Source organism: Emydura macquarii, unplaced genomic scaffold, assembly GCF_026122565.2.
Source record: "Emydura macquarii macquarii isolate MOO-44397 ecotype Brisbane River unplaced genomic scaffold, CSIRO-AGI_Emac_v2 contig_3692, whole genome shotgun sequence".
In the NCBI taxonomy this organism is placed as follows: Eukaryota; Metazoa; Chordata; order Testudines; family Chelidae; genus Emydura; species Emydura macquarii.
Window position 1 is genome coordinate 10,159,420 of NW_027133829.1, and position 14,458 is coordinate 10,173,877.

The following is a 14,458-nucleotide window of genomic DNA, read 5'->3' on the forward strand; positions in this document are numbered from 1 at the left end:
ACAGCTCTCCAGAGTGGCCCCGTCCAGGGACCGAAGCCCACCGAAACCAATGGAAAAAATTCCCACTGATCTCCACGGGCGTCGGGGCAGGTCCATGGGGCCCTCTGCTGCGATGCAAACTGGAGGTCCCCAGGAGCTGGCCAACGGGGGCGAGGTCCCCCCCCCCATCAGAAATGGCCAGGCCTGCGGGCTGTCAAAGCAGATTAAAAATAACCCCAGGAGCAGCCCTGTGTGTAATGCTTCCCACCTCGCTCAGAGACGTGTATGTGCGTCTGGGTAGTGTCCATCCCGGCCGACGAAATCTTCGCAACTTGGGTCTGTTTGTGTCACCTCCTCCACAGAGAAGTCAGTCTGCATACAATACCTCGGTCAGCACTAGCTGTACCTTCCCCTACTATCTGCCTTCATCGCCAGGAATCTAACAGGAGGGGCCATTGGGAAGGAGAGAAAAATACTCTGCCTTACTTTAAAAACAAGAAAACCCAGCCCCTTCTCGAAAGGCTCCAAACCGTCTTTTCTGCCAATCAAGACGGGACAAAGGTCTCTCCCAGCCCCGTCTGCGGGACAAAACAATTCTTTCGCCCTGCTGGTTCGGGCCGTAGCGAAGTGTAAAGCTGGCCCGGCCCCAGAACGCACCGGGCAGTGGGTGAGCGCAGTATGCTCGGGGGAGTTCCACATCGGGGCACTGCCCTCTCGTACAAAGACTCCCTTTTGGGGGGTGAATGTTACAAATGGGGCTATTTGAAGGGTGCTCGGGGTTTGAAATGTGAGAGGTCGGGGGCACAGTGCTGGTGAAGAGATTCTGCCCCCCCCCCCCGGGCAATTTATTCCACCGTTTATTGCCAGCGCGCAGGAATTAGGTCTAGGGGTGCGATGCCCACATGTATGGGGTCTGTGTGACGGCAACACCCCCACAGAGAGAATCAGGATTTACCAGCCCAGGTGAGACTCCCATGGACTGCAATAGGATCAGGAACAGTGCCCTATGGTTCGGACTGCGAATTAGTTTCCTCCCTGTTCATCCAAGCGGAAGAGCGTTTGGATGGTGTGTGCGTTATGAACAATGCAGGTGTGTGTGTGTGTGTGTGTGTGTGTGTGTGTGTGTGTGTCACTAAAGAAAAGGATCTCCACACGCCTCTACTGAATTATGCTTCAAGAAACAAGAAGCAGCAGACATCCCCCTTTCATCAACCAATCAATCACCCGCCCCAGCGGCTCTGCTGCCTGGCGGGGGCACAGAACGGCTGGCTAATGCTGTTAAGGTTCCTAACAAGGAGGCAGGACCAGGGCTCGTGTCCCATTTGGAAGCTGGTTTAAAGCTGGCCTGTCCCTGCTCGTCCTTCTGTTTGGAGAGAAGTTGTGTCGGCGTCTGCGTGTCGGTGTGTGTGTGTGAAGGAGCGACTGGCTCCTTCGGTGTGCGCGGGAGAGACAATCCTTGCACCCACCGGGTTGTGTAGTGAGAGGGGAGTCCTGGGGGTAGTTGTACCTGGCTTTGAATCAAAACGGGGCTCACTTTACGCGCTGGCGACTTCATCCAAATAGACACCACAAGCCAAGGGGGGCGAGGCTGGAGACAGGCCGAGTCGATCTGCTCCCTGGAAAAGCAAACTCCATTTCACTTGGCAAAGCAGGACCGTCACACACACACACACACACACACACACACGACTCAACTCGCAGCCAAAAACCGCCCCAGGAGAGGCCAGGGTCTGAAAATCCTTTTCCAGAACCGCTGGGTCCTCGCATCCCCCGGCAACCTCCCCCCCCCCCCACCCCGCTGCGGAGATCCCAGAACTCGGGGAGGCGACGGCTTGTTTCTAAAGGAGATCGAACGGATCCCTTCGTGTGGCGGAGATCCCAGGCTCGGGACGGTCCGGTTAATAACACGCCCTCCCCGTGGGCAAACACGTCCCTTTCCATTTCAGTTACAGCCCTCCCCGAGAGCGCGGTCCATAAGCCGGCGCCGGTGGAGAAGGCAAAGGGCACGTTTGTTCTGAATGCAGCAGACCCAGCGGGCTGCCGGGGGGGGGGGGCTTTCCTTGCGCCCAGCAAAGTGGGTGATTCGTGAGTGTGTCTCTCGGGCTGGACGTTTAGCAGGTAGGGACCAGCCTCCTGAATTGTCTTCAAAACGCCCAGGGAATTGACTAGTTTCTGCCTCTGGAGTGCTGACTTTAGCAGGAGAAGAGCTCCGCACCCCGAAACCGGGGTTTTTAACTGCTTGACACGTGCTGCTAATTGCAAAAGTGGGCCGTTAGCACGACCTCTCCCATCTCCCCGTGTCTTTACTTGCATTCAAGCGATCCCCCGGAGCCCGCACGAGTCCAGAGGGGCTCGGCTGGGGCCCATCGTTTTTATGTGGTTATTCCCAGTGCTTGGCAAATACGACTGAATTACTCACAGCCCGGCTGCACTTTTTGTGGGTCCATCTTCCTTTATTCCTTCTGCCGAAGCCTTTCTGTTACTCCTCGCCCCACAGTGCCCGGCCGCCTGCCCTGGGGTCATTTTTAGCGTGGAAATCACTTGCTTGGTAACTTAGTGACCGCAGGGAAAGGCGAGCCACTCCTAAAGCAAAGCGTGGACGCACCAGAGAAATATTTTACACCTAATATCAAATGGTGTGTTTCGATTTCTACACACAACCATTTCTATCCCCTCTGAAATCCCGTCTAACGTTGGTATTGTGTATTTCGATTTCTACAAACACGTTTTCTCTCTTTCTATCTTTCTATCTCCTTTGTAACGCCTCTAATCCGGTATCGTGCATTTAGATGTCCATGTGTTGTTTGCCGAAATCTCAATGCACAATGCAACACCAGAGGGTGTTCACAGGAGATCTATCTGTCCGATTTGTTTGTAGAGACCCAGACACAGAACAAAACCTTAGAAAGGGGATTACACAGAGACAAGCGATCCAGGACTGAGATCGCTAATTTCCCAATATTTCTGTCTCCTCCACCCCTCAGACTTTGGAGAAAGGAAAGGCCTCCCCTCCCTCCTTCCCTCCCCCCGCAACTCCTGCGCCGTTTAAGCTTTTACCTTCTTTGTCTGGACACGCGGTGCTTTTACACAATGGCAGCAAAATACCTGCAGCTGCTTTTTTTTTTTCCGCGTCGTGGCGGAAATGCACGCGTGTCTGTTACACGCTCCCGCGGCTGGATGGCAGGAAAGAGAAATAGACCGAAGGGGGGCCGGGGGGGGGGGCAGAGGGGCGGGCTGTGGCTGAGCAGAGGAAACGCGAGATCAGTCAATTACCCGAATAAATGCAGGGCAGTGGCTCGCCGCGCCGCCTTTACGCTCTAGTCGGGGTGACCTGACTTTATAAGGATCCGGGGGGTTTGGGGCTCCTGAAAGCAACTCCTCTGCTTTTCTTCTCTCCCTCTGCCCTGCCTGCCATTCAGTCCGCGGCTCGCAGGCCCCAGCCAATGGAGATCCAGGGCCTAGAAGTAGCAGCAGGCCTTTGGGTAACATGATTGATGCCCTCGCCGGCGAGCCGGAGTCCATCCAGAGGCGCGCACACACGCGCTCTCCCGGATCTCGGCTCTTGCCTCTGCCAGCCCTGCCTGCCCCACCTTCCAGCCTCCTTCGAGGCTCGGGGAAGAAGCGAAGCCAGACCGGCGCAGCCCCGCGCGGTTGAAATCTCCTCCCTGCTCCGGCGGCGGACTGGAGAAGGGCGGGGAGGGGGGGGGACACCCCACTTTTTAAATTTTTGTTTGTAGGGGGGAATTAGGAGCCGCGGGATGGATCACCTCGGCGCCCACCACCTGCACCAGAGCCACGCCGAGCCCATCAGCTTCGGCATCGACCAGATCCTCAACAACCCGGACCAAGGCAGCTGCATGATCTCCGGCGCCCGGCTCCAGGACTCCTCCGACTACGGCTTGGGCTGCGTCGTCAGCAGCGCTTACAACACCATGACGGGCAACTACGGCGCCGGCGGCGGCAGCTCGGCCGGGGCTTACCCGGGTGCCTGCAGCCTGGGCTCCCTGCCGGGCTCCTACAACGTCCACGCCGGGGTGGGCATGAGCGGCAACCCCCTCAACGCGGCGGCCGGCGTCATCCGGGTGCCGGCCCACAGACCCCTGTCCGGGGGGATGCACCAGCCCCTCTCCAGCGGCGTGGGCCCCGGGCCCGCGGGGAACAGTATGAACAACCTCACGGGGCTCACTTTCCCCTGGATGGAGAGCAACAGGAGGTACACCAAGGACCGGTTCACAGGTGAGTGCCTGCCTGCCTCCGGCGCCCCGCTTCCCCTTCGCCTTTGCTCCGGGCAGCCCGCCACGCCCGGAGCGACTCCGCTTTCCGTGACACACCTGGCCTGGGCGAGCGGCGCCCTTTGCTCCCCTGCACGAGGACAGAGGCGGGGTGGCACCAGGGTCACGCCCTGGCTTTGCAGCCGATTCGAATCCAGCGCATTGCCCGCCTGGGGAGCGGGGGCGGGGGGGGGGGGTCGAGATCGATCGATCGATCGATTGGAATGATTCCCAGGCCGGCCCGCCGGCCACTGAGCGGCAGAATAAAGAGGAGCGATGAGGGAAGAAATAGGGATATCAAAAGATGCATCACCCGCCATTAGTGATACTGAGCCGGCCTATTTATTAACCGGGGGGGGGGGGGAAGATGGGCTGAGATGATCAATAAAGCGCCCCTTTGCCATGTGGCTTAAATTGGGGGCAAAACTGTCCCCAGGGATAACAGGCTGTGTAAATAAACCAGCCATCGGTATACATATCTGTTTTACTAAGGGTCCGATGACAATAACTAACTAACCAGACAATCAGTAACGGAGGCCCAATTCAATTCATTTCAGCTCACCCCGGAAAGAGTTGCAAAAGTTTTTCAGATTCAGGCGTTCGTGGTTTGGTTTGGTTTGGTTTGGTTTGGTTTGGTTTGGGTTGTTTCCAGACCAGGGCTGGTTATTTTTTATCCCGAGCTTCTCAGGGCAGGAGGCGGCCAGGCCAGGATGTGTTTGAAAACTCGGGGTCACGTAGGCGCGTTACTGCGGGAGGAGAGAAAGTCTCCCGTCGGCTCTCAAGACGCAGCGGAGGGACCCCCGAGGGTTAGTCCACTGCCATTCTTTCCAGGCTCGGAAAGGATTGCGTGGCTCTGTGGTTTGTAACAAGTTTGTGTCCTGGGTTTCGGGTCCACATACCCGACAAAACCGGGTTTTTCAGCTCTCGAGCGAGCCTGGTTTGTTATACAAACCATGCCCAGACCATGCAGATGCGGCTTCCACAGAAGGGACCGGGCAACAGCCTCCAGGATTTCCGCGGTGCTCTTTTCCCTCCAGTTCTGGATTTAGTTCTTGACCAGCCCCCGGCGCCCTCCAGACCCGAAGCGGCCGGATTGTGGTTTATATGTGAACTGGGAGACAAAGCGAACACCAAAAGGAGTGGATTGAAAAGGCAGAGAAATTGTAAAAGGGGAGGGAGGGGGATCAATCCCCGTTTAAAACAGCTCCTGGTTAATTTATACTTTCCAGTCTGACCGATAGGAGGGATTATTTTTTCCATTTTTAAATCTAATTTTGCTATGATATCAATTTACTAATATAATTTTAAAGGGCAAAATAATGAAGCCTTTCTCTACCTCTCAGGCGGTAGAAGGCTTAATTGAATCCCTGATTAGAGAGCGCTTGGAGATCCTGGACTGAAAGGCGTCTTTAGAATTGCAGAATATTTTACTTTTCTTAGTATTACTAAAACTCTCCTCGCCACAAGCGGAACTTTTTCCTGAGCGGGCACTGGCGAGGGAGGCCCATAATATTACACATTATAACTGCAGGAGGCGCAGAATATTTAATTCTATAAGCACTGTGCAAACAGAGCTGCCCAGAGATCAAATTATATATTAGTAGTAGTTGTTATTACTGCTGATTATTAATTCCAGGAGTATAAAGAATGTCAATTTATGACTGTTAGAAATAGGGGAGAAATACAGAGATCAGCCCGTCTCTGATCTACTGTACCTTGTTCACTGGAATAACTCTTGGCCATGTATTCTGGCCTCTAGATATTTGGTTATTGCTGCAAACATACCACAGATCTGGGAGTTGTAATGGGCTGGGATATTTTAAATGCATGCTAGATCCTAATCTGGCAACTATCACAAAAGGCCATTTTGCCCTAAGTTTCCAGCAAATGTCCCCCTCTCATCTGAGTTTCATCTGTGCTATGGAGAGAAGCACCCTTTAACTTCAGGACATAATAGCTGCCCTAAAAGATTTCGAGGCCTATTATTTTTCCATTGCCTCCCAGCCTGATTATATTTATGTCAGAGTACAGGAGCTGGGAGAAGGGTGTACATTTTTTCTGCATTGTCTCAAAAAGGGACTGTCCGAATGGCAGTTTAATACTAATAGACAGACAGAGGGATAAGATGTCCTGCAGATACCTAGATGAAGATGTATATAGACAGAAAACACTCTAAATCGCTCTAAATAATAGTGTTTTTCTATCTTCTCTGAATGAATAATTATACCTCGCTTCAGGGCATCAGACCTGGGGTGTTATTCCACAACTAAATACAAACAGACGTAATTTAATGAACAGCCAGGCTAATTCCGAGGAGCCCTTTCTGCATTTGAACCTTCCATGGAAATTATTTCGATCCAGAACAGCGATTTCCGCCACGGAATATAGTAAGAAAGGGGAAAGGGAAACTGGTCAGATGGTAAACCGAACTTTACGGCAGGAGGTGGTAGGATAATCCGGTTTAAAGATAATTCTGAGGATTAGGAAATTCCTAATTCGAGGAACATATATGATGAGTTATTGCAGGGACTTTATTAATTGGATCTAACCGCGTGACCAAAAGGATTTTTTTAAAACAAACTAACCCCAGACAAACACAAATATTACGGGGTTTTGACCGATCGGATTTACCAGGGACTAAACGCTCGGAATTGGGGAAATATGTCAATATCGGAGCGAATTATCTCCCTCCTCGTCCCCCTTCCCCCCCCCCCCCCGGACCCTCTTTCCTAATCGAATAGGCCGTGTCTGTCTTGCTAACACCACTCATCAGATCGGTCAGACGAAGAGCGAGCCAGGGACTTTCTCGGGGCGGCGGTTCTCGTCCTGAAACGAAACGAACCGAGCTGCGTTTTGACGCCTCCTTTCCCAGCGCGGCCCGGTGGGCGTCTGGACCAGAGGAGTTAAAGTTCTCTGCGAGGAATGACAGACTTCCCCGTCCGAGGGAAGGCAAATATTGCCGCCCGGGCCCCGCGGCTGGTCACCCCTGGGTGCTGCGGGAAATTGATCGGTGCTAATCCCCCCCTACCCCCCCGGACTCTGGAACGGGGCAGCCCTGGGTTCATCAAGGGGGTGGTGATGTGAGCAGTCTGAGGTGGGCAGGAGTTGCTGCCCCTAACCAGGAGGTCTGGTAGGGGTAAAATAAATAAGGATTAAAATAATCCCCCCCCCCCCGTCTCAATATTTAGCAGATCCGGGGGCTGCTCCAGCCCCTGGTAAGACAATGGCTGAGATGAGTCTGTCCTTGTAGCAGCACCAGGCACCCCCCCCCCCAACAAAGCCTTCCCCAAAGTGACTAACATCCGTCCCTCCGTGGGTCTGTCTCGCTCGCCCCCTTCCCCCAGAAGGAGGCCTGGGTGCGCAGAGGAAGAGTTTGGCTCGGTAGGGTTTTGGGGGGGAGGGATGGTTTCCAGTGCGCCCCCCCCCCCCCGCCCCGCTCTGTGTTTGTGCTTGAGAAGGCCCTGGCTGGGAGAGGGTGTTGGTTTCTGGGGAAAGTGAGGACCGGAGGTCTGGGGGGCTGAGGGGGTGCGTGCGGCGGGGAGGGGGGCTTTGCACCATGCTGGCAGCAGATATAGCTCCCCCAGGCAGCATGAGCTCTGGTACTCACCCCCCTGCTCCCTGCCCCCCACCCCCAGGCCGGGATCTAGCCCCACATTCTCGCGGTCTCTCTCTGCTCCGGCTGGTGGACCCCTCCTGATATTTTGCCGCTTGCTTCTTTGCCCCCCACCCCCCGTCTGTCCTGTCTCCCAACCCAGTGGCCCTCTCACCCTTCACTGTAACACGCCGTATAGGTCACCCCTACCAGAACCGGACACCGCCCAAGAAAAAAAAGCCGCGGACGTCCTTCACCCGGCTGCAGATCTGCGAGCTGGAGAAGCGATTCCACCGGCAGAAGTACCTGGCCTCCGCGGAGCGGGCAGCCCTGGCCAAGGCGCTCAAGATGACAGATGCCCAGGTCAAAACCTGGTTTCAGAACAGGAGGACGAAGTGGAGGTGAGACGCAGATCCCGCTCCCCTGGGCCGATGGGGCGGGTGTGAGGGTGCCCGTGCTCTCTCTGATGTGTGTGTGTGTGTGTGTGTGTGTGTGTGGATTTGGTCTCGGGTGTGATTGTCTCTGTTGTCTTTTGCATATTGCCTGAGGTGTGCTTCCTGCACCCTGTGTCTCCGTGCTTTGTCTGGTGTGTGTGTGTGTGTCTCGCGTTCGTTGTGGTGTTGTGCTTTCATAGTCTGCTGCGTGCTGGGCAGGCAAAGCTCGTGGCTGTTGGCTGTGTGTGGCTCCACGCGGGCGTGTGTAGGTGACAGGGGCTCGTCCCCGGGCACGGGGTGCGGGGGGGAAGGGGGTGTCTCTTGTCACACGCCGCTGCCGTGAAATTGGCTCGTGATCGGAGCTGTCTCCGGCTGGAGGCCGGCTGTAAGCTTACAATGATCAGAGGCGGCTGGGTCGTGCGGCAGCGAAATGGTTAATTGCCCGCCCCCCCCTCGTGTGGTTGCTTTGCGCAGGGGACGCACCCGTGTTCCGCAAAGACGGGGCGGGTCGTGGGAGATGGACACGCGGGGCCACGGGCCAGCGTCCTCGGTCAGTGCCCGTGCGTCGGTGCAGAAACGTGCTCCAGCCCCTAGGTCACTCTCTCTCTCTCGGTGACATCCTCCTCGTGTATCGCTTTCCAAAGCACACATGGTCTTAAAGGCAGGAGGCGGGTGTCCCCACACACCAGGGCGCTGTCCGTCTGTCTGGGGCGAAGAATACTCCCCCTTCACCCCCACCAATGTACGCACATTTATGGCCGGGCAACCATCAATGCAACTTTCCAGGAGTGGGTTTCTGATGCTCCCTCTCTGCTCCTGCCGCATCCCAGCTGATGTAAATCGCCACAAACGGAGAGCCAGGGCCGCTTGTATCAGCTACAGCTTCCCCTTGGACCTCTGAAGCTCTCTGCTCAGGGGCGTAACAGCATCTTCCAAGGGTCTTTGTCTTCAAACGGGCCTCGCAGTTGTACACGGAGAACAGGACGGGTCCATCAAAATGTCAAACCCTTTCTGGAGGGGCGCAATCCGAATGGAAGTGTGTCTCGTTAAAAAAAAAATGAAGAGACGCAATGGGGAGGGAATCTAGGAATGGCCAATTTTTACTCTGAAAAGGCATCTTTGGGGTGTATTTTGGGGGAGCCGTAAGTATTTTTGACTAGAAGGAAATGTACGAAATCTAGCACGCCGTGGCGTTTGGGGCTGGGTTTTTTCCTGTTAAGACTTTTTTTTGTATTGATCAAAAGGCGTGTGTGCTCCTACGGGCATCTGCCATTAGAAGTGGCGAGCCGTACCAATAAACGAGGCTCCGGTAACGGGGCGTAAGAAGAAAACTATTTTCCTGGGACATGTGGCGAGAGAATAGACTTGTTTCAGGCTCTTTCCAAAGCATCTCAGGGAGTGAATGTTGCCATGAACTATCCCCATGTGTCAGGACGGTATGAATTGAGCGATTCATTTTCACACCAGCAAGCAGAACATTAAGATTAGTAATAAGGGATTTTGGATTTAAATACCGTGGCCTAAAAAGACAGCAATATGATTTCATATTTGTGTTAAAAGCCCCAGCCGTCCTGAAAGTGCAGGGGAAATGAACTGAAGTGGATCTGGAAGTCTTTGAAGTGAGCGGGTATGCTAAAAGCAAGGGATTTTAGCTTTGGAAAAATACCACTGGGGTTCTGTAGTTACACAAAGGAAATGTAAGAAAAGAACCCGGTCTGGTTTTCTTTGCTCACTCTCTGACGTCCAGTAACAGCCAAGGAAGGGTGTCACAATCAAGTTTCGATATATAATATATGTCATTTGAAATCGCTGAGGTGGGTTCTGAGTTATTGTTGATTTGATTTTTAAAATACTGGGGGAATTTTCTCAAGTCTTCAGCAAAACAAAATATATTCTCTACTATTTTTTAAAAATAATCCTGTAAACATTGTACAAAACTATTTACAATCCACAATAGATCCGTCCTTATTCAGATTAGGTTGATCTTGTGAAAATCCTTCAAGAACAGTAAACCTCCATTTTCCCTTCATTGCGCTAAGTACGATTTTTACTGGCATTAATGGGGGGAAGCCACAGCTGGATGTGGATTCTCGGATAGAAATAGACAATATAGGAGATGAGCTATAATATTTACACACAGAGTTGTACACAGCAGCGTTTGTAGCACTTAGTGCACGTGCCAAAAGGAATTGGAAGAATGATGTTTCAAGAAATACATGAGGTTCAATGAACGATCTTCGAGTACGAAATAACTCTTCCTACGTTCCGATCCGAATTAGCCGGCCCGGAATTAGATTGTGGTGCGTTGTCGGCTCCAGGAGTTAGGACTGAAATCGTGTTTGGTAGCTAATGAAATTGCTTTCGATCTCTCGTACACAAACATGCGGTTGGAGACCGGTGTATTCACTGCAGAACTGGTGTGGAGTCATTCTTGCGGGCCCCACAGAAAGAAAACAGAAACGAAGTCGAAGATATAGATATATATAAAGGTTAAATATAGACCCGCAGTCTCTGGTCCTCTGAAAGAAGCAATCAGTAAAGTAAAACGAGGGGCATTATTTAGTCAGCGCCCTCATTTCATCGCCCCCCAGCGTTACATCTCGTGCCCCCGGCTTCTGAAACGGGAAGCTGTGTGTGTCGCAGGGGTGGGAATCGGAAAGCGAACAACTGCAGAAGTTTTACACGGACAGTTGTTGCAGTATATGCAATTACAAAATGCAGTGGCCTTTCTCACCACGCGTAATTCTGACCCCACAACCTCCGGCTGGGGACCGTGAAACGAAATGCGAAGTAAACGAAAAGACAGACTTGGGAAACCAAGCCCCAAACCTTTAGTTTTGTAAGTCTGGCCGCGTGCGGCGGGATCCGTCGCGGGAAAGGTATAGATGATCTGTCGGAGGAAGGACGTCTACAAATGGGGGGAATTGTGCGATTTCTCGAATAGCAGGGAACGAACAACGTCCACGGAGTCCTGTTGGGTCACTTTCCGCCCCGATCCATTGAAACCCACGGGACACGCTCTCGGTGAGCATAAGGGGAATCGGATCGGGGCCATACACTGGTCCGATCCTTAGATGGGTGAAAACCCCAGTCATATGATCGCTCCTCGCTCCATAGACTTTAGGCGCAGATCCTGCAGTCACTGGAAAACTCCCCTTGATTTCAGTGCGAGCAGGATAGGGCCCAGACACTCCATGTTAGCGCTGGGCGAAGCCTTCCACAATTTCCATATTTGCAATTAAGGAAGGGGCTGTTTTAAATAATTATAGCTAATGCGCGGCAATATTTAAGCCCATTGCCTGGATCCTGGGTTATTTTTTACACCGCGCGGTGTTTATTCTCTCTTTGTTTGAAAAATGGTTGTTTTTGGGGGTTTTTTTTTGCTACGAACTGTGTTAACTGAGAATAATGTCCCCGTTTGAAATTAATAATCTGTTACCACTAATTATAAAGGAGGCTGCGTTACATTTCTCTGTGATGTCAAAACAGTATTAAATATGCATCAAGAGTAAATTCGCTGTGGAAGGAAAACTCCTCCATTATTTATGCAATTCTTTCCCGGCCTCTTAGTCAGAAAATAATTGGGTGCATACGTTGATTTGTGTCCCGTTTGAATATGTCACGCGTTTATTTCTTTTTAAGTCGGAGAAGAAGGTTCCGGGGCTGTCTCGGATTCCCCGAATCTATCCCTGACAGTTGTCAAGAAATTAGGGGCCCACCCACCCTTCTTTTACACGGTGTCTTTAATAAAAACCGTGCCTCAGACCTGCGTTTGCCGAATGAAATAGCACATTGACTCAGCTAAATAATAAATAATGCCAGATAAATTAAGCAGTATGGGCCGTGGAAGAAAGAGAGGCGTTCAGATAAAAATGTGTATTTCATGCTGCTTGTAGATGTGAAATAGACATGCCGCGACCCTGGTCAATAACATTCCACTGTCTTTGCTCTGGGAATCTACCAGGTGTCCCTGAACTTTCTACAGCCGGCAAGATTCCAGGTTCCCACAATAACCCAGCAACTCCCCCCCAACTCTAATGGGTTATGAACTGAAACCTTTCAGCGGATCAGTAGCAAAATAAAACCCACACAAACAGCAGTTTCATTATAAATTGATTTTCAAACAATGCGTTACGAAGTGTGAGGGGCCAGTACAGAGCCAGGAAAATGACAGATCGCTTCATAAATCCCGTCATTCAGAGCAGAGAAGCAGAGAAAGTAGCAGAGGGAAGGATTTTTTGTTGGCCGATTTTTGACACAGGGTTGATAGGCAGAGGAAATGCCTCTGCTCTTCATACCCCAAAAGTGAGCCATTCTGTCCCTCCTATGGAAGACACAAAGTCCTAATATGCCAGGAAAACTTGAGCTTGGTGTTGCATGTGTTCCCAGAGCCTTTGAGTCATTGATAGATAGTGCTTTCCACCCTGGATACTCCAAAGTGGGAAGACAGTGCCATGGAGCCAGTCTGCACAAGGGGGGTGGGAACTAGTCCTGGTTTCCATTTGACTCAGCGCGCTTCCAGCTGTCCTGCTTGCCTTTCTAAGGCTGGCCAACCTGGCAGCATAGCGAAAAGTAACTGGCAGGACAATGAGTTGAGCCCGTCCACAGACACTGTAACCTGAGATCCCCGGTATCCTATGGGCCGTGGGATGTGGTGTCCAGGAGAGGTACGATCAACCCCGGTGTTCTGCTATCTACAGTGGATACAACTGGAGGGATGGAACAGAACTTTCCACATGGCTGTATCCTGAGACCCTCACCTGCTGAAGCTAATGGGGTGGTGCCTGAGAAAGGAGCTTGGGTTTTGGCCAACGTTAATTCAAATGGCCTAACTGGGCACCAAAGAAAGGAGCTGTCTGTGTGCTGGGGGGCGTGCCGGGCTGAAAAGGGATCTCCCCTGAAGCCAAAGGAATTGATCTCTTCCCTCCAAGCCATTGCCAACTGAGTTCAGCACATTGGGTGGACGGATGAAGTCTTCCTTTCCTTGGGACCACTCGGGAATCAGTTCCCATGGTCCCGGACTACAGCCGTTTGCAGTAGACCGGGCAACGTCCTAGACCACAGGGAACAATCCTGGGGAGGGGGTAGCTTTGACTTAATTAGCTCTCTTCCACCTCTGACTGCTCTGCATGGACAGTTCATATCTTCCTAAGCCTTGATCAGAACACATCCTGCACCCATGGCCATGGAGGAAGCTTTGAATTTTGCTTGGTACTTTCCGTTCTCTTGAAGAGGGTAATGAAAAGCCAGTGTAGTTCAGTGGCTAAGGCCCTGGACTCAGACTCCAGAGATCTGCCTTTTGTTCCCTGTGGCCTTTAACAACAGCTCCGTCAACAAGTCTCTGACGGTGTGTCTATAGGCGTCCAGCACACTGGGGCCTTTTTCTTGGTTGCGGCCTGGAGGGCAAAGCTTTACCATGATACAAATCATTAATAATTCTTATTTTCTCCCAGGCGACAAACCGCAGAGGAGAGGGAGGCAGAGAGACAGCAAGCCAACCGTATCCTCATGCAGCTCCAGCAGGAAGCCTTCCAGAAAAGCATCAACCAGCCCCTCCAGGCAGACCCCATCTGCGTCCACAACTCTTCCCTCTTCGCCCTCCAGAACCTCCAGCCCTGGTCCGATGACGCCTCCAAGATCACCAGCGTCACTTCCGTTGCCTCTGCTTGCGAATAAAGCCCAGGCGCCGCCCAGGACACAGCGAGGCGGGCACGCTGCGTTAAGAGCCGCCCAGCTCCCTCAAGGTCAACCACAGTGCGGAGCAAACTTCTTCCGAACAGGAAACGAACCACACATACTGTCACCCAAGAGTCCCACACTTCCAGTGTGCTGAGTCGGCAAACATCCTTTTGGTGGGAAGAAAGGGGGAAGGGGAGGGTGTGGAGAAGAGAAGCTTCCAGTGACCTGTGGGATTACGCAGAGAAAAGCGGCATTTCCCTTTTTTTCATTATGAAAGCCTCCAATACCGGACAATGAGCAATGAGGACCTCCTTTAATTATTCCAAGAAAATAAAAACATGTCGTCTTTTCAGAACCCATGGAAAAAAACCTTCCCTTGGTTCTGCCCACAGCCAGTGCAGGCCTTTGGTTTGTTGGTATATATTTTTAGACAGGTCATTTAAAACAAAATAACTTCCCTTCCTCGGAATGGAGCTTTGACATTTCTTTAACAAGCCCCTTAT

The 14,458-nt window shown here is 52.3% G+C and overlaps 1 protein-coding gene across 1 annotated transcript; it reads left to right on the forward strand.

Annotated features, from left to right (window-relative positions):
* The first annotated feature begins 3,737 nt into the window (after positions 1 to 3,737).
* Positions 3,738 to 13,961, forward strand: TLX1 (T cell leukemia homeobox 1). Its single transcript, XM_067537162.1, has 3 exons — positions 3,738 to 4,215; positions 8,042 to 8,243; positions 13,730 to 13,961. The coding sequence occupies exons 1-3, from the start codon at positions 3,738 to 3,740 to the stop codon at positions 13,950 to 13,952; spliced, it is 903 nt and encodes a 300-aa protein (XP_067393263.1). The 3' UTR covers positions 13,953 to 13,961.
* Positions 13,962 to 14,458: the final 497 nt, after the last annotated feature.